Raw genomic sequence first — 19,833 nt, forward strand, 5'->3', positions numbered from 1 at the left:
ACGGGTACTATTTATAGACAATCATTTTGCTCACAAATTATCATAAAAAGTAAAGAGTATTATTATTAATTAAAAATAGTAATAAAACAAAAACAACATTTCACAAGGTTTTGACATATTCTATAATCTTTCAAGTTTCACTGAATTGATCATTTAGTGGACCAAGCTGCTGACAGTCATTGCCACTTAGGAACCAATTTGAGGTGTGTTGTAAAAAGGTGACCAAATGATACAAGTATATTGGTATATTATTTACATATCTTGTTTTTATACTATCATCTACTGTATATAATACCATTGTTAACTTTTTGTAATAATTATTTTAAAAATCATCCATAACCCATCTCTATTCACTTGTTTCGGTATGCAGACGTATAAGTTCAATCCGCGAACATAGGCAGCACCTAGTCAATCAAATTACACTAAATTGAAGGGTAAGCAACAATGTCTTTACTGCTTGAAATTGTTACACTTGGTGACTTAAAATAGATTTATGCGGGACATGAAAGCAGTTGCCTCCAATCATTAAACATAGTAGGGCTTTTCAATCAATAATCATACTATTATACTAAGCTAATGGGATTGAGTAATTAGCAGAGATTTTGATAGTTTGGAATAAGTCATAAATGTTATTGCTGTAACGCCAAAAACATAAATAATAACCATATTACTGTCACTGTCTAGAAATGATCCATAACGAAGAATTTCAAATAAATAAAAGAAAGCTTTTGTCAGACAAGTGCACTCCCACCAAACATTTGCACAGCCTCATTCAACTCATCAACCAAATCCATAGGCAGCAGGAAAAGATCCTTACTTTCTTGTAGCTGAACAGATGCTGCTGAATCATCTTCAAGTAGTTTCCCCATTATCTCCTCAAGGGGTTCATTCAGCATCTTTTGGTTAATATATATAATGGCCGTAACCCGGCAATATAAGGCCATGCACTCAATGATTTGACACTGTAATGTGGGGAACTATTTGCTTGCAGCACTTCATGAATTCATAGTGGTTCTGTGTATCTACTGAAATTAAGTATAAATGTGTGTACCTAACGAAAAAATAGTGGTATAGCAGTTGAGTCCTCTTGCAATAATCTGCTTCCACTTTGTTCCTGGAAGGAACAATTTCTTTAGTTATGGCAGATCCTCATCTTATCCTAACTTATTGTAGAACGTCTATCTAGCCCATGTTGCCATTTAATACACAAGGAATATGACAAAGTGACAATAATAATCAGAAGCATACCCCAGTATTGTATGCATAGGATTCCTGAATCCTGAGCATGTACATAGTATAGTTGCAATTGATAAGAATATTAGGAGTTAAAAGGTACCTTTATTTGAAGCTGCAAATATCTGACACAGTCAATTATGCCGCGTCAAGTGTGTACGCTTAGCTTCCCTACAAATTCAAATTCAGTTCATAAGTAAAATGTAAGATTCAGTCTATGTGAATTCAGTTCACAAGTAAATGTAAAATTCAGTTCACAAGTATTACTCCAAACTGTACAGAAAGTGAAACTTTTGGACAATGTTTTGTTTAGTACGTGTTGGGATACTCTTCAGAATCGATTCTGGCAGCCAAAATCGTGGTGTGACCGTGAAAAATCAGAAGCAACAAAAGGTTGCTTCAGTGTGATTGTGAAAAAAAAAAATCGATTTTGCTTCACCGTTGCCTTGTATCCAAACACACGCTTACACTTATGCAAGAGTTATCATAATGAGACGGTCTCGTCATTTTCAAAGTTTAAACACAGAAAAAGTTTATTACCATTTCTGGTGATTCTGTTTGAGTAGGTGATCACAGTATCACACTATTTAATGATAAAATGACAAAATAGTAAAGGAACCTTCTTTTTTGGTTGACTAATGTAATAATGTTTATTCATAAACAACAGATTACCTCTACTGGATTTGGAAGCAATTCATGCAAGGCTTTGAGGTTATCAGCGATACGTTGCCTGCGTTGCTATATTAATTGAAAAGCACATTGTAAGGAACCAAATGACAAAGTAAGATTTTCAAAGCAAAATTGCCATAAGTGTGGCCAATGACAAGTTTTACTTACACGATCAGTGATACGTGCTTTCTGTTTTGAGGAGCTCTTAAAAAACAATTAACTTACTTTTAGAGAAAAAAAAAAAAAGAAACTTTTGGAATAAGATGTCTAAAGCAATTTTTTATAGCTTAAGGAACTTCTCTTTTTCACTAACCTCTCTTATTCATGGGTGTTAACATTTTGTCTGTTTCATTTTTTCTTCTTTCTATCTACAACCAACTCCTCTAAAAAAAAAATCTACAACCAACTAGATTGCTTATGATCAGGTTATTATTTGACTAACTTAATCATAATCATTAATAACCACATGTGATAAGTGATTATTATAATCAATTTATAATAGATTTGGTTTGGTAAAATATATTTTAATTTTTAAAAAAACTAGTTGTATAAACAAATTAAATCGGTTATATAACCGGTCATGGCTAAAATTGATTATACAACTGATTTTAAATATATAAAAATGACTATAAAATTCATAAATTACCTAAAAAAACAAAATTTAACTACTATCCTTAAAATATTGGTTAAAAAATAATTTTTTTATAACATTTTCGTGTTCTTCTATAATTTTTACAATAAATATATATTTTTTAATTTTTAAGTCAGTGTCATAAGAGTATTTATTAATAACAACCTAGCAAATAAATAAAACTAGACCGAGTGGACTTCTCTAGGCTTTTTTTTTTTTTTATTTCATACCTTAAAACTCTTTTTTTTTTTAATTCTTTGATATTCGTCATATTTGTTCTTGAGCTTGACTTTGGAAGCCGAAACAAGATCATAACAAAAACAAAAACCTACCGGTCTAAAATTCAGCCCAAGCCTATTGAAAAAAAAGTCAGAAGGTTGACGTAGCTGGCCCGGTCCATTACTTGCACTCCACGAACACCGCCATCATATGAGGGAGGCATATAACTTAGAATCCCAGAAACATAATAAGAATATTCCTTTCTTTTTTGTTTCCTCAAAATAAAAAATAAAACTTTTTATTATCTGCAGGTTTTGCATTTGTGTTTCTGATTTGTGTCTACCTAATCCCAATCCGTTTCTTTTCAATCTTCTCTTCGACCCCATTTCCTTGATCTGCTTGTTTCTTCCATCATCAACTAATCATGGTTCTTCACAGAGAACTCGATCATCTCTTTTCATCCCCTTTCGTTGACCCTCCCAAAGGTAACTCTTTTATGTTTTAGAAGAAAAAATGCAGCTGTTATTTTCAAAATTGCGTGCTTCTGGAGTTGTTATTAAGTTGATTTAATTTTAATAATTGAATTTTGCGTGCCCAGATCCCTGTTCCTCGTTTTATTACATTTATTATTTGTAATTTTGTTGAAAATGATTAGATGATGCGAAATCCAGTGGCATGTCAATTGAAAAGAAGATTGAGTTCCTCGAGAGTTTGACTGGAAAGGTTGGTAATTGGTATATTCCATTTACAATTACACTTATTTGCAGTTGTGTCTTAGTTTCTAATGATGCTGTCTCTGTTAACTGTGAATATTAGTGAGTGTTGGGGTTGCCATTGCTATTTGGTATGAAAATTTGATGAGTGCATTTGAGAATCTGGTTGATGTTTTTTTGGTCTCCGGCTAAATACCTGTCTATGTTTATGGACTTGCAAAATTTTATTACTTTTGGCAATCACGCATTATGTAACCAGTGAGTTAATGCTGGATTCATTAGTGGCATGGTGTTTTATGCTTGTGTGATTCATTTTGCATGGGTGGTGGTTTAAATTAAACAACTCTAATTGCAAATGTTGTCTCTTTGAATATTTTGAATTTTAAATGGTTTAATGACTTTCCTATTCAATTTTTTTTTTTTTACCAAATGAACTCGCTTGTATTCTTGTATTTTAAAATGGAGGATAAGGAAGCATTGGCTAGCAGCTGCAGGTGGGTAATAGTTTGTATGAAATGATTGTTATGTGAATCCCACTTCCTTTTGAGAATTTTCACAGCACTTGGTCAATGATATACTGCAGAGTTTCATTTTTTTTCTTCTTTATAATGTATGTGGATCTCCTATGAGGCTGATGTTTGCTAATTGTTGTGAGTTCATAGTTTTACCCACTCAGTGATAACAATCACAAGATATGATGAGTTTTCTGATTTAACTATTAAGTTATGAATTAACTTGAGACAAATGTTACCTGTTTCAGGTCACTAATCGGAGGTCTCGGAGGTGGTTAAATGATCGTCTCTTGATGGAACTAGTACCGCGTTTAAATGCAGAGGAAATTAGAGGCTTGTTTGCTCCACCACCTTGGGGTATTTATCTGAGTCATCTGCTGTATGTGTTATTCATTGAATTCATGACATTTTCATGGCTGCCTTGTTTCTTTTTGGCTAAGAGTATGATTGCATTTAGGCAAACCAGGATTGAATTCTTCCATGTAAGAGATTTTACTAAAATTATAGGGTTTCTTTTTGAGCAAATGATTTATTACAAGTGCATGGAAATCAAAGTGGTCACATTCAAAATTTACATCAAATCTGTAGGACACTTTAAAGTGAACTGACTTTGAACTTCCAGTGATATTTTATTATGATTTCTTAGTCATTTTCTGACCTATTCTTTGTTTCCTTCTTTCTATCTAGTAACTGATCTTTCCCTTTGTGTATGTTAATAATGATTGGATTCGTTTTACAGGTGATGAAGTTCCACCTTCAACATTTTCCATGACGAACATGGAGGAGTGGGACAGATTCAGGAATATTGACATGGATAAAGAGGTTATATTTATAATTCTCTTATTTGTAGACGCTATCTTTGAAATTTTTAACTGTTTAAGAAAGCAAGTTGGTGAACCAGCAACTGCAATTGGATCAAACATGCATTAATAATATTACTTTTTGGCTTTTGATTTGTCTGTGATCACCAGTTATAACTTAATGTTTTCCCACTTTTCTTTATCATTGGGTCTGTGTCATTCATGTTGTGATTTGTGTTTATGGTGTAATAGGGCTTAAGAGCCTGGTACTGCAACCATGATATCATACCATTGGTATGTGTGACATGTATATTTTAGCGGTTTCTGTGGTTGTCGTGTTCATGTGAAGCTTTGTGATTGTGTGTATGCTTGAGGATTGAGATTAATTAAGGTCAAGGCGAAAGTATAACCTCAAGGCTTATTGCCGATTGCTGGGTTGACATATGATAATTGCGTTTTATTTATATCTTCATGTGGTGTGGTGACAAATGACAAGCATCTCATAATAGGTTTTGTTTGTTTGGTAGGTTAATATAATCCATTCCCTGGAAAACTCTATAGAAAAGAGGAAAGGTCACATTGATGCTGACAAGATGGCTGTGTTGAATGGTTGGCATAGAATCGATTGTAGAACAAGAGATGCGCTTCGCCGTAGTTGTCTTTCTGAGCTCATTGAGGGTTATGAGGTATACATCTGTTGTGCCGGAAAGGGGCTAAACTATTGGTGCTTATATGCTTTTCATTTGCTGTAACTAATTACAGATATGCAATTTGGAATTTACTCAAAACATTTTGTTTTAGGAATGTGTACGAGCTTTCATAACAGAAAGCACAGATGGAGATATTCTTGAACTACAAATTCAGGATCCTTTTCATAGATTGTTACTGCATGGAGTTTGTGAGGTAATATAACATATGCTGCTCCCTGTGTTAATGGTGAAAACTTGATGTGCTATTAACTTTGTTAATGCCCAGAAAAGTAAGAGTTGAAAATACTAATAACACTGAGATTATGTCTTGATATTATTCCTGATATTGTATAAAACAGAAACACTCTGTTCAGGGAAAGCCTTCATTGATGTGCTGTGACCTGGAATTTTTCTTCTTCTTTTGAGTGTTTTCCAAAACATCAGATGATTTTTTATTTTATTTTATACATACATACATATATATATATATATATATATATATATATATATATATATATATATATATATATATATATATTAACACCAACAATAGAAAATGCTTACACACTAAAAATCAGATAATGTTTACCATCAGACAAACTAGTACCTGTGTTTCAGGTAGATGGTTTTTTAATTTCCTTTGGACGAATCAACATCCAGACTACTTTTACTCTAGTATGCTAACCTGTATATCAAATTTTAATTTTGTGGAATATTCTGTGAAACAGTTCTACAATCTGGCGTCGGATACAGTGTCAGGTTATAATGGCGTGGAGTCGTCAAAGATTACAAAGATAAAGAGGAAGAAAAAGGGTTCTCCTGTGCTCCCAAATATCACCCTGTCCCATTTTCTGAAGATGTCCAAGGAAGGAAGTTGGTAGTTTCTTCAGGCAGTGTTGTTCATACAATAAAACTGAACCTTAGTGTTGTCCCAGGGTGAACAATGTGCAATATTTCGTATTTATTCAGAATATCACTGTAAATTAGTTCGATGACCTGTATTTTAATTGGTTTATACCATCGGTCTACGCAAGTTGTTGATTGTTGGTTTACATTGTTGTAGCTGATTATTCTGATTTTAACAAATACTATATCTTAAGGTTGAATTTTCAGAAGATCTATACAGATAAAGTGGTATAGTAAATCAGTACATATGGATCAGGGGCCAAATTCAAATTCTGAGAGTAGTTTCTCAACACGATGAGATTAGTATAGATAGGTCGGTCATATCTTTTCATTGTGTATTGGTTCAATTTTCAACATATATTTTTTCATAATCTGAGTCAGAAATTGGACCCATAATTATATGCTTAAGAGAGATAGTGTTATTGATCAATCATACACCAAGTAATGAAGTGAAAAATAAAATATTTTAATAGAAATTGAACTCATAATTTTTTATTCATAGATAAAATAATAAATTATTAAAATAGTAGTTTTGTTTAATTAATTATATTAATATTATTTTTTATATCATTAGTCAAGAGTTATTGAATTTTTTTAAAATTTATAAATTTAAAAATATTTAATATATAAATCTTTTTAATTTTATTTGATATCATTTTATATGTTTTTATTTTGAATAATTTACATATTTTTATTTTATCAATTTATAATTAAATTTCATAAATTAATATTGAAATTATTTTTATATTTTTAAAATTGATTTTAATATATAAATTATTTTTACTTTAATTATTTAAGTAAAATTATTCATAGATAATATAAGAAAATACTTGTTTTGTTTAGTTAAGTATATTAATACTATTTATGTATCATTAGTAAAGAATTACTAATTTTTTTAATTTATCCAATTTATAAATTAAAAATATTTAATATATTTTTTAAATTTTACATAAATAATTATAATAAAAATAATCTGCATATTAAAATCAGTTTATAAAAAAAATATATAAATAGTTTAGATATTAATTTATAAAATTTAGTCATAAATTGGTAAAATAAAAAAATAAAATATGTAAACTATTTAAAATATAAGCATATAACATGATTTAAAATGAAATTAAAAAAATATTTATATATTAAATATTTTTTAATTCATAAATTTCGTTGCTGCATCTTTATTATTATAAATAGTTTTTGAGAAGTACTGTTAATATACTTTTTGTTTTATTTTACGAATTCCAAGAGCTTTGGAGCCAGAGAATTGCAGTCATAACAATTGGCATCCTAATTTGTAAGGATTTCAATCTCTTTTACTTTCAATGTATTCTTTTACTTTCAATGTATTATTATATGTTAGTTGACTTTTCTATAACCATGGTTGGTTAAACATTTTAGGCCTAGGACTGTGATGTAGTTATATTGTGAACTCTAATTCCTTTTTTTAATGAAAGTTCTTTTATGTTATTTCGATGATTGTGTCTTTCAAGTGCTTTCTATTTTATATTGGCTCATAAAACTTACATGACTAAATTGGTAGCATAAACTTCTTTTATACAAATTTCTCTGATGTTCATCCTTAACCTAAAATTGAATCCTAAATGATTAATGCGAGATTAATTTAAGGGAAAGTAATCTCATATCTTGACCATAGACTGAAAATTAAATTAAGAGATTGGACAATTATTTGATAACTGAGATGTTTGAATTGAATTAGGAATTAGGAAAAAATGGTATATGAAAAATGATAATCCAAGTCTTCACCTCTCATGCATATCTCTTTGTTAAAGTTGTTGTCTGTCTTTAATTTTATTTTTTTGAACGCAATCACAACAATCCTCAAACTCATGATTAACAACAGTTCATACTTCTTAGTTAAACAAAAGAACTTTGGATCAAGATGCATAATATTTTTTGTGCTAAATATTTTTACAAGGTCCACAGTTAAATCATTTAGTGGAATGAGAAGGATATCAAAAGCAAATGCAATCTTCATTAAACTTCCTTTTATCAAACTAGAATAAATGAGATAATGTTAAATTACTCGTATTTCCATCCAGGATCCTGCTTGTGGGACTGCACATTGTGCTTTAGCATCCTACTGGAGCAAGAAGTTGGGGAAATGTGATTTGAATGCTTATCATGTATTGTCCTTTCAGGCTTTCACTCGTTGTTAGACTAATGATGACTAATCTGTAGATCAGACACTCTGAGCAAGCATCAGCCAGAGGAGGGGTTTTCAACATACATCTTGATGAGCAGAGCAATAGAGTGTTGTTGAAACTGTGCCTACAATAACTGCATACGTGGATGTTTTAGCTAATTTTTAAAATTTAAAATTGTCTGTTGCTTAGGATCTATTCTTTAGGAGTTATGATTCTGTTTTTCATCATACTAGAAATTGTTTTAGTCATACCTAAAAATATGGGATTTTTTGTTTTGTATATTTGACTCTAACTCTATTTAAAGAGTAAATGAATAACAATTATGCATCCTTCGAAAATATATCTGCTCTTCTCTATTTTTTTATCTAATCTTCAACAAATTGGTATCAGAGCCATTATCTTGAGGGATCTGTGAGTTGAGAGAAACCATAATGGAAGCAAACACAACACACATAATACCACCACCAGTTTTTGATGGTGAGGAGTACGACCTATGGGCTGCAAGGATGTCTACTCATTTTGAAGCACTAGATCTTTGGGAACCGATAGAAGAAGACTATGTAGTTTGGCCACTGCCTAAAAATCCTACAGTGGCTCAGTTGAAGAATCACAAAGAGAAGAAGACAAGAAAGGCCAAGGCCAAAGCTTGTCTTTTCTCTTCAGTTTCAAAAGTCATATTTACAAGTATTATGAATTTGAATTCTGCGAAGGACATTTGGGACTACCTCAAATTAGAGTATCAAGGAAGGTAGTGAGCGAACCAAAGGTATGAAGGCACTTAACTTGGCTAGAGAATTTGAGATGCAGAGCATGAAGGAGACAAAAACTATCAAAAGTTATGCTGACAAATTGTTGAGCATTGCAAACAAGGTATGTCTCCTCGGTAAGGATTTTCCTGACGAAAGGATAGTGCAAAAAATACTTGTTACTGTACCTGAAAAATATGAATCTAAAATATCAATATTAGAGGAGTCAAAAGACTTGTCAAATATCACCCTTGGAGAATTGGTAAATGCCTTGCAGGCACACGAACAGAGGAGAATGATGAGACATGAGGAGGTAGTACAAGGTGTTTTTCATATAAAAGCACAAAACTTAAGATGAGACAAAGATAAGAAGAACAACAAATGGAAGAACAAGAAACCAGCTGAAAGCTCCAACAAGCAACAAAATTATACTTTTCCGCCTTGTCCACACTGCAAAAAAACAAATCACTCTAAAAAAACTGTTGGTAGAGACCTAACATCAAGTGCAGAAAATATGGTAAGCTGAGGCATGTAGAGCAAATTTACAAGTCATCGGAGGAGGCAAAGGTGTCCATGGAGCAACAAGAAGAACAACAACTCTTTGTTGCAACATGTTTTGCTACAAGCAATAGTTCCAGTGATCCATGGTTAATAGACACTGGTTGTACAAATCATATGATGAACGACCAAACGCTTTTTAAAAAACTTGACAAAACCATTGTTTCCAAAGTAAAAATTGGAAATGGTGATTTCATCTCAGTCAAAGGAAAAGGAACTGTTACCATAGAAAGTTTAACAGGTTTGAAACATATCTCTGATGTCTTACATGTGCCTGACATTCACCAGAATTTGCTTAGTGTGGCGCAACTAGTTGAAAAGGGCTTCAAAGTTATATTTGAAGGCAAATGATGCTTGATTAAGGATGCAGAAGGAAAAAATGTGTTTAAGGTGAAAATGAGGGCCAAAAACTATGCTCTAAATCTAATGGAGGAGGAGCAAATAGCTTTTTCATGCACCTGCAACAACATTGAATTATGGCACAAAAGGCTTGGACATTTCCACCTTGCAAGACTTCTATACATGCAGAAACATGCCTTAGTGAAAGGTGTGTCATTGCTTGAAGACAAACTGTCTGATTGTGTAGCTTGTCAATATGGCAAGCAAATTAGATTACCATTTTCCCAAACAACGTGGGGGGCAACACAAAAATTGCAGTTAGTACATACAGATGTCGGAGGACCTTAGAGAATAACATCTTTGAATGGTAATAGATATTATATTACATTTATTAATGACTATTCCAGATTTTGTTGGATTTATTTATTTAAATCCAAGATTGAGGTAGCTAACATATTCGGGAAACATAAAGCATTGGTGGAGAATCAAAGTGGTTGTAGGTTACGCACAATAAGATCAAATAATGGAAAGGAATATGCAAATGAAACCTTTCACAAATTTTGTGAAGAAGCTGGCATAGAGCATCAACTCACTGTACCGTATACCCTACAATAGAACGGTGTAAGTGAGAGAAAAAAATAGAAGTATCATGGAGATGACAAGATGTATGTTGTATGAAAAGGAGTTGCCAAAGAATCTGTGGGCAGAGGCTGCAAGCACTGCAGTATTTTTGCTTAATAGGTTACCATCCAGAGTGCTGTGCTGAATAAAAAAACCTCATTTGAAGGCTGGTTTGGTTACAAACCAGATTTGCAGAATCTGAAAATTTTTTGTTGTTTAATGTATCTTACTGCAACCAGACCCGACATCATCTTTGCAGTAAGTATGCTCTCAAGATTTATGCATTGTGCTAGTGAAGTGCACCTTCAAGCTGTCAAACGGATTGTAAGATATGTCAAGGGGACTGTAGACTATGGTGTCAAGTACACTCACTCTCAGAATTTTCAGTTTCATGTTTATTCTGACAGTGATTGGGGTGGTTCAATTGATGATATGAAAAGTACAACAGGTTATTGTTTCAACTTTGGTTCGAGTATTTTTTCTTGGAGTTCAAAATAGCAAGACATAGTGGCTCAAAGCACAGCTGAGGCAGAATATGTGACAGCCACTGCAGTTGTGAATCAAGCTATTTGGCTAAGGCGTATACTTGCTGATTTACATATGGAACAAAAGGAGCCTACACAAATTCTTGTTGATAATCAAGCAGTTATTTCCATTTCAAATAATCATGTTTTTCATGGCACGACTAAGCATTTTAAGATCAAGTTGTTTTTTTTAAGGAAAGCACAGAGAAAAGGTGAAGTCAAACTAATTTATTGTAGAACTGAAAATCAAAGTGCAAATGTCTTAACAAAAGCTCTTCCAGAAGCTAGATTTGAAACTTTAAGAAATAAACTAGGTGTATGTAACCATTGAGGCAAGGAGGAGATATGTTGAAACTGTACCTACAATAACTGCATACGTAGATATTTTAGCTAATTTTTAAAATTTAAAATTGTCTGTTGCTTAGTATCTTTAGGAGTTATGAATCTGTTTTTTTATCATACTAGAAACTGTTTTAATCATATCTAAAAATAAGAGATTTTCTGTTTTGTATATTTGACTCTAGCTCTATTTAAAGAGCAAATGAATAACAGCTATGCATTTTTTCGAAAATATATATGCTCTTCTCTATTTTTTTATCTAATCTTCAACAAGTGTTTTTGCGTGGGAAAGCTGTTACGGTGATGGAAGGGTGTGTTCTTCTGGTCTAGTTCTGTTCCTCGCATCAGATTATGTAGCCAGAACTGGAATTGGAGTCCTGAATTGTGATTATGCTTTATCTCAGCAAATCTGTATTTGATACACAAAAACATGGTTCTGCAGTATAATAATCACATTTGCTGGGTTCAATAAATTGGTCAATCATTGCTTTAGCTACCGGATCTTCCACCGGTCCCCTATGAAGAAAAAGAAACTACTGATAAACGCTTTTCATTGCAGCTAGCCGTGCCTAGGGACTATGTTGCACATTGAGCACATGATGAGGAAAAACTTCGCAACAATCTTTATGAAATGAATTTCTATGTTGTAAATTTCAGAAAGAAACAACAATATAAGTATCGAAAAAACAAGAAGAAAGAAACAGCATTATATGCATGTTAATATATTGAATTTTGTAAATAGGCCCAATCCAAGTCCCGCAATGTTTTGAAGTTATTAGTCTTTTTGTTATGGGATTGAACTTGGGGTTATTTCTTTGTCCAAAATGCCTAAGCCAATTTCAACTTGTACAGCCCTTACTCGTATCCTATTTACTTCTTATTTTCAACCAATGTAAGACCCATTTTCCAACTCCAACGCATCCCCATTGTACATCATCATAATCACTAACATGGACAAAAATTGGGCAATATAAGAGTATATGTCCCTACTCAATTTCAAATTTGTTCAATATTATTATAATATTAAATTATCATTTAAGTCTTTATTTTATTTTATTTGTATTGTTGTCCTCACTATTATCATAGCCTCGTCACCAAAAAAATTTGGGTCGTGTGTGTCTTTTGTACTTACTATGGCTAATTTATAGAATTTTTACTATTTGTGTTGGTAGCATGTGGAACATGTTGTCAGCGGCCAGAGCCCGCCAACGTTGAATTCTCTATCTCTATTCTCAAGCACCCAATCCAAGTTCTGTGATTGATCATAGACAAGACAATCATGATGTACCCTTATATATATATATTACTCAGGCTAGTAAAGCACAGTTTTTTTTATCAGCTATTGGACTCCACTGAGTCAGCTTAAATAACTTTTTTAGCAAAATATAAATAAAACCAAACAGACACACGTTGGGATCTGTCAAGTTGTTCTGTGCTGTGTGTGTTCTACTATGGCAAAGAAACCTGTGAAATATTTTGTGGTATGTTTGAGCTTGATCTGTCTGATTCTATTTTGCTTGTTATTACTGTGTTATTCAATTTCGAGTTGACATGAAGGTAGATGCATTCACTGAGTCAGCGTTCAAGGGGAACCCTGCAGCAGTGTGTTTGCTAGAGGAAGAGAAGGAGGACTCATGGATGCAAGGGGTAGCGACCGAGTTCAATCTCTCTGAGACATGCTACTTGACTCCCATAGCTGAGTCGGAGAGATCTGATATTTCGCTCAACCGTTTCCGCCTCAGATGGTTCACTCCTGCTACAGAGGTGAATTTTGTATTCCTTACTCAGTGCCCTTTTCTTATGTGTAAATTAAGTTGTTAAGGGAGTCCAGTTCAGTGGATTGAATAAAGTATGAGTTATTGTAAATTTCGTGACATTATCTTCGATTGTATCGGATAAAAAAGACTCTGTAAATTATGTTAAAATATATCATGCCTAAGTACCATCAGTTAGTAATAAAGAAGCATTGTTTTTTGTGTAGTGTACTGCTCCCTTGTCAAATGCTTGATTGAGAGATACTGTTAACATTGTTTAGTATCTTTGTAGGTTGAACTTTGTGGCCATGCCACGTTAGCATCTGCACACGTTCTTTTCTCATCCGGTTTGGTGAAATCCGATATTATTGAATTTGTGACTCTGTCTGGAGTTCTAACTGCCAAAAAGGTCTCAGGAATCAATGATGGAGAAGGTGCCTCAGAGGATGGGCTTTTCATTGAATTGGAATTCCCTGCTGATACAGTTACTGAATTCAATTCTGCTGACATTTCACAAATTTCGGCGGCTTTGAATGATGCTCCTATTATTGATATAAAAAGGACAACCGTTGGAGATCACCTCTTGGTAATTACTTGTATTGTATCTGTTTCTAATTTTGGTTTTGTTTTCTGGCACCATCAAACACGCTCATTGGTTTATGTCTGCTAAGCTCTTTTCTAGTGTAATACTACTATATTCTGTTGAAAGATATGATGTTTATTGGGAAATGGCATGTTGGAGTCGAATAGTGAAAATTGTGTATTGTGTGAATGATGAAGCTAAATGATGTTTTCTAGGTTGAACTTGCTTCAGGAAAAGATGTTGTAGAACTACAGCCAGATATTGGTGCAATAGCAAAATGCCCTGGCGGGGGCATCCTGGTTTCTGGAACTGCTCCTCCAGAGTCTGGATTTGATTATTATTGTCGAACCTTCTTTCCAAAAGTTGGAATCAATGAGGTAATGTAGCATGCTTAGTACAAGCTATTTTGTGTTGTCAAGTGGCTGAAATAATAAACAACCACTAACGTGTCCCTAATTTGGTAATAAATCACGACAAAAGACTCATATGACTAGGTATGGATTGCATTTTAAAATCAAATTAATAAGCATTTCACAATTCTCTAATGCATTAAATCAAGTGTGTGTTTGAAGAGCATTGACAAAATTGATTTTGAAAAGAAGTGTTTTATGTTTAAATGTTTTCATTATAAAATTAAGTTAGGAGTAAAATTGAGTATAAAGTTTTTTTTATCCAATGGAAAAGCAACTCAAAATTACTTCTAATTCAGAATTAATTTTGATAATCAATTTTGAAATCGTAGGTAACATGAAACTAAACATATGAAAATTGATCTAAAATCAATTTCAAATCTAAAATCAATTCTTCAACATGAAACTAAACACACACAAATACATCTAGTAAGACTACTACAGTCATATTACTGAGAAACCAATAGTTGAGGACTGCTATGCCTAATTCTCTTTTTCTGTCATCAGGATATCTGTTTTATGTGTATAAGAAAGGTTTCTTCCAATGTATTATTCTATTGTAAAGAATTAGGGAAAAATTTGAATCACTTGTTGATTTGCTTCAGGATCCTATCACTGGAAGTGCACAATGTGCCTTGGCACCTTACTGGGCCAAAAAGATGGGGAAGTGGGATCTCAGTGTTTATGCGGTACTCTTTTCTCTTCACTTAATGAGATTTTTTTTTTTTTTTAATTTTCATTCTAAATTTATGGGTTAATTTTAAGCAGGCATCACCTAGAGGTGGAGTTGTCCATGTTCATTTTGATGATCAGAGCAAAAGGATATTGATGCGTGGAAAGGCTGTAACTGTCATGAATGGGTGTGTTATGATTTGAACTCGTGTATAACATTGCAAATATTGATAGACTCAAAACCTGAAATTGGATTAATCGCCAGGAATTGGATTTCGATACCTGAATTCTAATCTCAAGTTGGTGATTGACAATACTTATGTTATTTTCCATATTTGATATCAATAAAGTATATAGTCACAATACATTTGTGCTTTTCATGTAAGTTAAGTTTGTGGCATTGCCTTATGCAAATGTGATAAATTAATTTTAGTATGTCTAAATGTATTTTAATTTTTTCATCCTATATTTTTCTAGGATAAATTTTTGGTGGTAAAATGTAATTTTGTGACCTGAAATCAATGTGTGAATTATCGTTTAACGAACAAACTTTAAAATAATCTTTATTAATCAATATAAAAAATACCGTGACTCAATTGATAATTAAGTTTGACTCAACGGAGGCCGTACTTCAGATTTAACTGAAAGAGAAAGATAGGGCAGATTTTAAGTTCACAGCAATAAAAGGAGCTCATTATTTTTATTTTCTTTTTATAAATAAAGGGAGCTCATTTAAGCGCATCAAATACATTTTAGTGGAACAAATGATATATAAGGACAATAAGGACAATATGCTAAAAAAAATACTACAAGATATGTTGTGTTTAGGAAGGTAGTATGCATACTTTGTTTCAAAATTTAATTAATTAATTTTCATACTTTTACATGATTTTTAGCATGAAACAATATTTAGAGTTGTCAAATTAGCTATAAGCTCATGGGCTAATCCATCTCTGGGGCAAAGCCCCTTCCATTCAATAAAAAAGTCCATCTCACTATCATAATAATAGCCCTTTTTTTTTCTGACTCAGTAGTCACTAGTTAGTACACACTTAATATTGGAGCTGGGGATAGGACTGAAGCGGCTGAGCCCACAACACATTAATATTAGTAAAATTCTATTAAAAAATATTGTCCAAATAATTAAAAGTATTATGAAAATGATGAAGAATAAATTAATGAATAATATCCACGGTATTTGATTTTAAATGATCTTTATTTTTATTCATAAAATCCGAGCAAAGCACGACCATAATAACCAGTCTATTTAAAAGAAAGCATGCTCTGTTATATGCAATAATAACATAAAATCAAGAATTTATGACCTGAATATTTTTTTGGTTACAAATTACGCAACATATATATATATATATATATATATATATATATATATATATATGATCGAATATATTACGCATATATAAATAGGAAGGAATATTCATCTATACGTATAGGGCAGTTATTTCACTTACTTATTTGTTTACTTACATCCTAACATTCCTGCAACATATACTCCAATGGAGCAATCCAAAATTACTTTTCCACGGGTACATTCTTTCAACATTATGATTCTAATTTTCAGGAGTTTTATCACTTGAACATAAATAAAGTTTAGATTGTATGTGATATTATATGTACTCATCTTTTTCCATTGTTTTCTTTCATTTTCTCATTTACATTTATTTTTAAGTATAGTACACCTCCAAATTAAAAGGGCAATATTTTATCTTCCTAATTAATTTTGTGTTTACCAAACATTTTGTTTCTGTTATCCTCAAATTAATTATTCCGTTGCAGAATTTCGAATTCAAACCAAATTGCTCCAAATGTAAAAAGATAGTGAAGACCGTGTTCTCAACAATGATGGGAAGTACGGTGATGATATTTGTCCTCTTCTTTATGTATTTATTTTTGGGTGAAATCCTCTTCTTTATTATTCTCTAAATATAAAAAAATATTGGACGAGTTTATTTAAATTTAAATATATAATTTTTTATATAAACACTTATTTAAAGAATAGATAAGATTTACTTCTTAAAAAAACAAAAAATGATTTCCTTAAAATATAAACAATTTAGACAAATACATCAGAAAATCATAAAAATACTTGTTTTTTTTATAAAAAGAAACACTTTTTAAAAATCAAATTTAAACAAACTACCTCATTACCAAGCTAATTTTAATTGCATATACAGGAGCTTTGCACACAGGCTAAGTATTTAAGTAATGCAATTTTGTAGGTGTTACCTCCGTCAAGGTTGAAGGTGAAGGAGATGTTGGGGTAAAACTGACTGTGACGAGTACAATGAGTCCTGATGTGTTTGCTGCCATAATTGCAAATATTACGAAAGAAAATTCGCATAAAATCACGAGTACTACTAGTCCTGATATGCAGCTTGATGCAATACTTGGAAAAACCGCGAAGGAAAATTCACATAAAGACAAGGCACAAGCATCAAATGCAAACCAGGAAGAGAACAATAATATTGAGGTGTCATATGGTCAGAACAAATTCAAAGGTCATCAAGGAACCATAAACCTGCAAGGAATGACTAAAAACAATAGGATAAAACAACTGGAACTTGTGCAAAATCTAACAATCAAATTCAACGACGATAATGGTGAAGCTTCCCAAAAGGGAACCCCACCACCAGAGCACGCATCACAACCACACCCAGTCCCTGACCCAATTGATAGTGGTAAGGGTTCTGAAAATGGTGATCCCGTTGATAGTACTACTCCACAATCACAAAGACAAGGTGGACATAATCACTCATCGTCATCACCATCACCATCAGAGACCATTCCTGTCAGTAGTTCGTCAAAATGCATCATAATGTGAGGTCATAAATTGTCCCATGCACCACAATAATTAAGTTGGTGATTTCCTTCGGACTGAAGTTATTATTTTACATAGTTTACCATGTTGAGGTTTTATGTTCCGCTTATATATCATTGCATGGTCATGCCAAATAAATGAATAAATATTACTAGTAATATATATATATATATATATATATATATATATATATATATATATATATATATAGTACTAATGTGTTTTTAATATAGTACTTACCAAAAAAAATAGTTGTTATGTAAAAAATATTTATGTGTTAAACATCAATCATAACTCTTAATTATTTTAAAGTTCAATTACTCGTTCTATTTATATAATTATTAAAGTTATTTTTTTTAGTTTCTATAGTTAATAAGTGAATTTTTTAGTTTTCAAAGTTTATATTTTAATTTTCATAAGATCTCTCTCATTAAAAAATTTTAACTAACGGAATTAAAAATTTTAATGACAAAGACCTTTTTGAAAATTAAAATATAAACTTTGTGACTAAAAAATTTACTTATTAACCATAAGAACTAAAAAAGATAATTTTAAAAATTATAGAGATTAAATGAATAATTAAATTTTATTTTAATTAGATACAAATAAATATAAATAATAAAAATTATCTCTCATATGCTATTAGATCATGTTCTGTATCTCTAAGTTTATATTTTTAGACGATATAAAAAAATCCGACATAACATTTAATATTTTATGTAAGAGATTCTTTTAAGCAAAAAAACATTGACAGTCTTAAAAAAAATTAAATTTACTATTCAACCTGCCTGTGTTATTTATTTTTATAATAATTGTGAAATTACTTTTTTAAAATAATAAAAGGAGGCTTAATGCATGCACTCAAGTCGTGTGAAGAATAAAATTATTAAAATTTAACTTGTCTAACCAAAAGTTATTTGCTTTTGATTTTTATAAAGGAAAGTTCCACAAATATTAGCAATATATAACTCTTTTATTTGCAGTAAAAAAATCTCTCTCGAAATTTGTGTTTAAATCTCACTTAGAATAATATGACGTGCATGCAAACAGAGAAAATTGATTTTTCAGCTACCCTGAAGTAACCTTTCAGGCAATGATTTATGAGTGTAAACAATGTTGAAAATTCAAACAAAAAAAAATCTTGCAATTGCGACCTTTGATATATTATTGAACAAGGAGTTAATAATTAACGTGTATTATACTTTAAGGGTATAGATTCATTTATCGATAAGAAGATAAGATTGAGATTTGAGACCATAAAGATACGTCACAAAGTCAACAAATCAAACTGAAAGGTACGCGTATTCCATTTCTAGACAAATCCAGTTTTGTTAGATACAATGTTAAAACTGCGACCTATAACGTATAAACAGCTGGCTAATTGAGTTTTATGCAGGATTGTCAGTATGGATTAATTCCAATTTTATTGCAGGCATGTTAGAGATAGGTGAGAAATAAAAAAGTATTAAGAGAGATTAAAAATAAACCAATTTAATATGTATAACTATGTTAATAAATTATAACTTTATCTTTTATAAAAAAACTTAATTGCAAAATCTATCTACCAGTTAAAATTTAACGGTCAACGATTAAAATTAATTTTTGAAACTCAGATATTTTAAAATATAAAAAAAACTCATATAATAAATTTAAAAAAATAGAAAGATCGATGTGGTAAAATAGATAAAATAAAGTAATGAATTTTACAATTAAGTCATAACTATCTCTCTTTAAATCTGTATTTAATTAAAATAAATAAATATAAAATTGTTCATGTATTTTTACTTGCTTATAATTTTGTAGTGTTTAATTCATATAACACGGTATAAAAACGTCTCGTTATTTGGATTTTGTCGTCTGATTCTTTTAATATTAAAAGTTAAATTTTAATAAATCTCTCGACAAAAAGGTATA

General features: G+C 31.4%; 1 protein-coding gene across 2 annotated transcripts; it reads left to right on the plus strand.

The window, feature by feature from the left end:
* Positions 1-3,003: 3,003 nt before the first annotated feature.
* Positions 3,004-15,465, plus strand: LOC114372056 (uncharacterized isomerase BH0283-like). 2 transcript variants are annotated; one of them, XM_028329445.1, is made up of 11 exons: positions 3,004-3,237; positions 3,408-3,475; positions 4,226-4,334; positions 4,717-4,799; positions 5,305-5,463; positions 5,579-5,680; positions 13,219-13,425; positions 13,708-14,001; positions 14,214-14,375; positions 15,014-15,097; positions 15,177-15,465. In XM_028329445.1, the coding sequence occupies exons 1-11, from the start codon at positions 3,177-3,179 to the stop codon at positions 15,282-15,284; spliced, it is 1,437 nt and encodes a 478-aa protein (XP_028185246.1). In that variant the 5' UTR covers positions 3,004-3,176; the 3' UTR covers positions 15,285-15,465. The 2 variants fall into 2 exon arrangements, with proteins under 2 accessions (XP_028185246.1, XP_028185245.1); XM_028329444.1 differs by lacking the exons at positions 13,219-13,425; positions 13,708-14,001; positions 14,214-14,375; positions 15,014-15,097; positions 15,177-15,465 and adding an exon at positions 6,195-6,593 and having other exon boundaries at positions 3,009-3,237.
* Positions 15,466-19,833: the final 4,368 nt, after the last annotated feature.

This window comes from Glycine soja, chromosome 10, assembly GCF_004193775.1.
Source record: "Glycine soja cultivar W05 chromosome 10, ASM419377v2, whole genome shotgun sequence".
Lineage (NCBI taxonomy): Eukaryota > Viridiplantae > Streptophyta > Magnoliopsida > Fabales > Fabaceae > Glycine > Glycine soja.

Bases quoted from the DNA above. Each gene is read 5' to 3' on its own strand.
- LOC114372056 (XM_028329445.1), top strand. From the start codon at position 3,177: ATGGTTCTTCACAGAGAACTCGATCATCTCTTTTCATCCCCTTTCGTT. The intron at 3,476-4,225 runs GTTGGTAATTGG...TACCTGTTTCAG, and splicing joins TCGAGAGTTTGACTGGAAAG to GTCACTAATCGGAGGTCTCG. The intron at 13,426-13,707 runs GTGAATTTTGTA...GTATCTTTGTAG, and splicing joins GGTTCACTCCTGCTACAGAG to GTTGAACTTTGTGGCCATGC.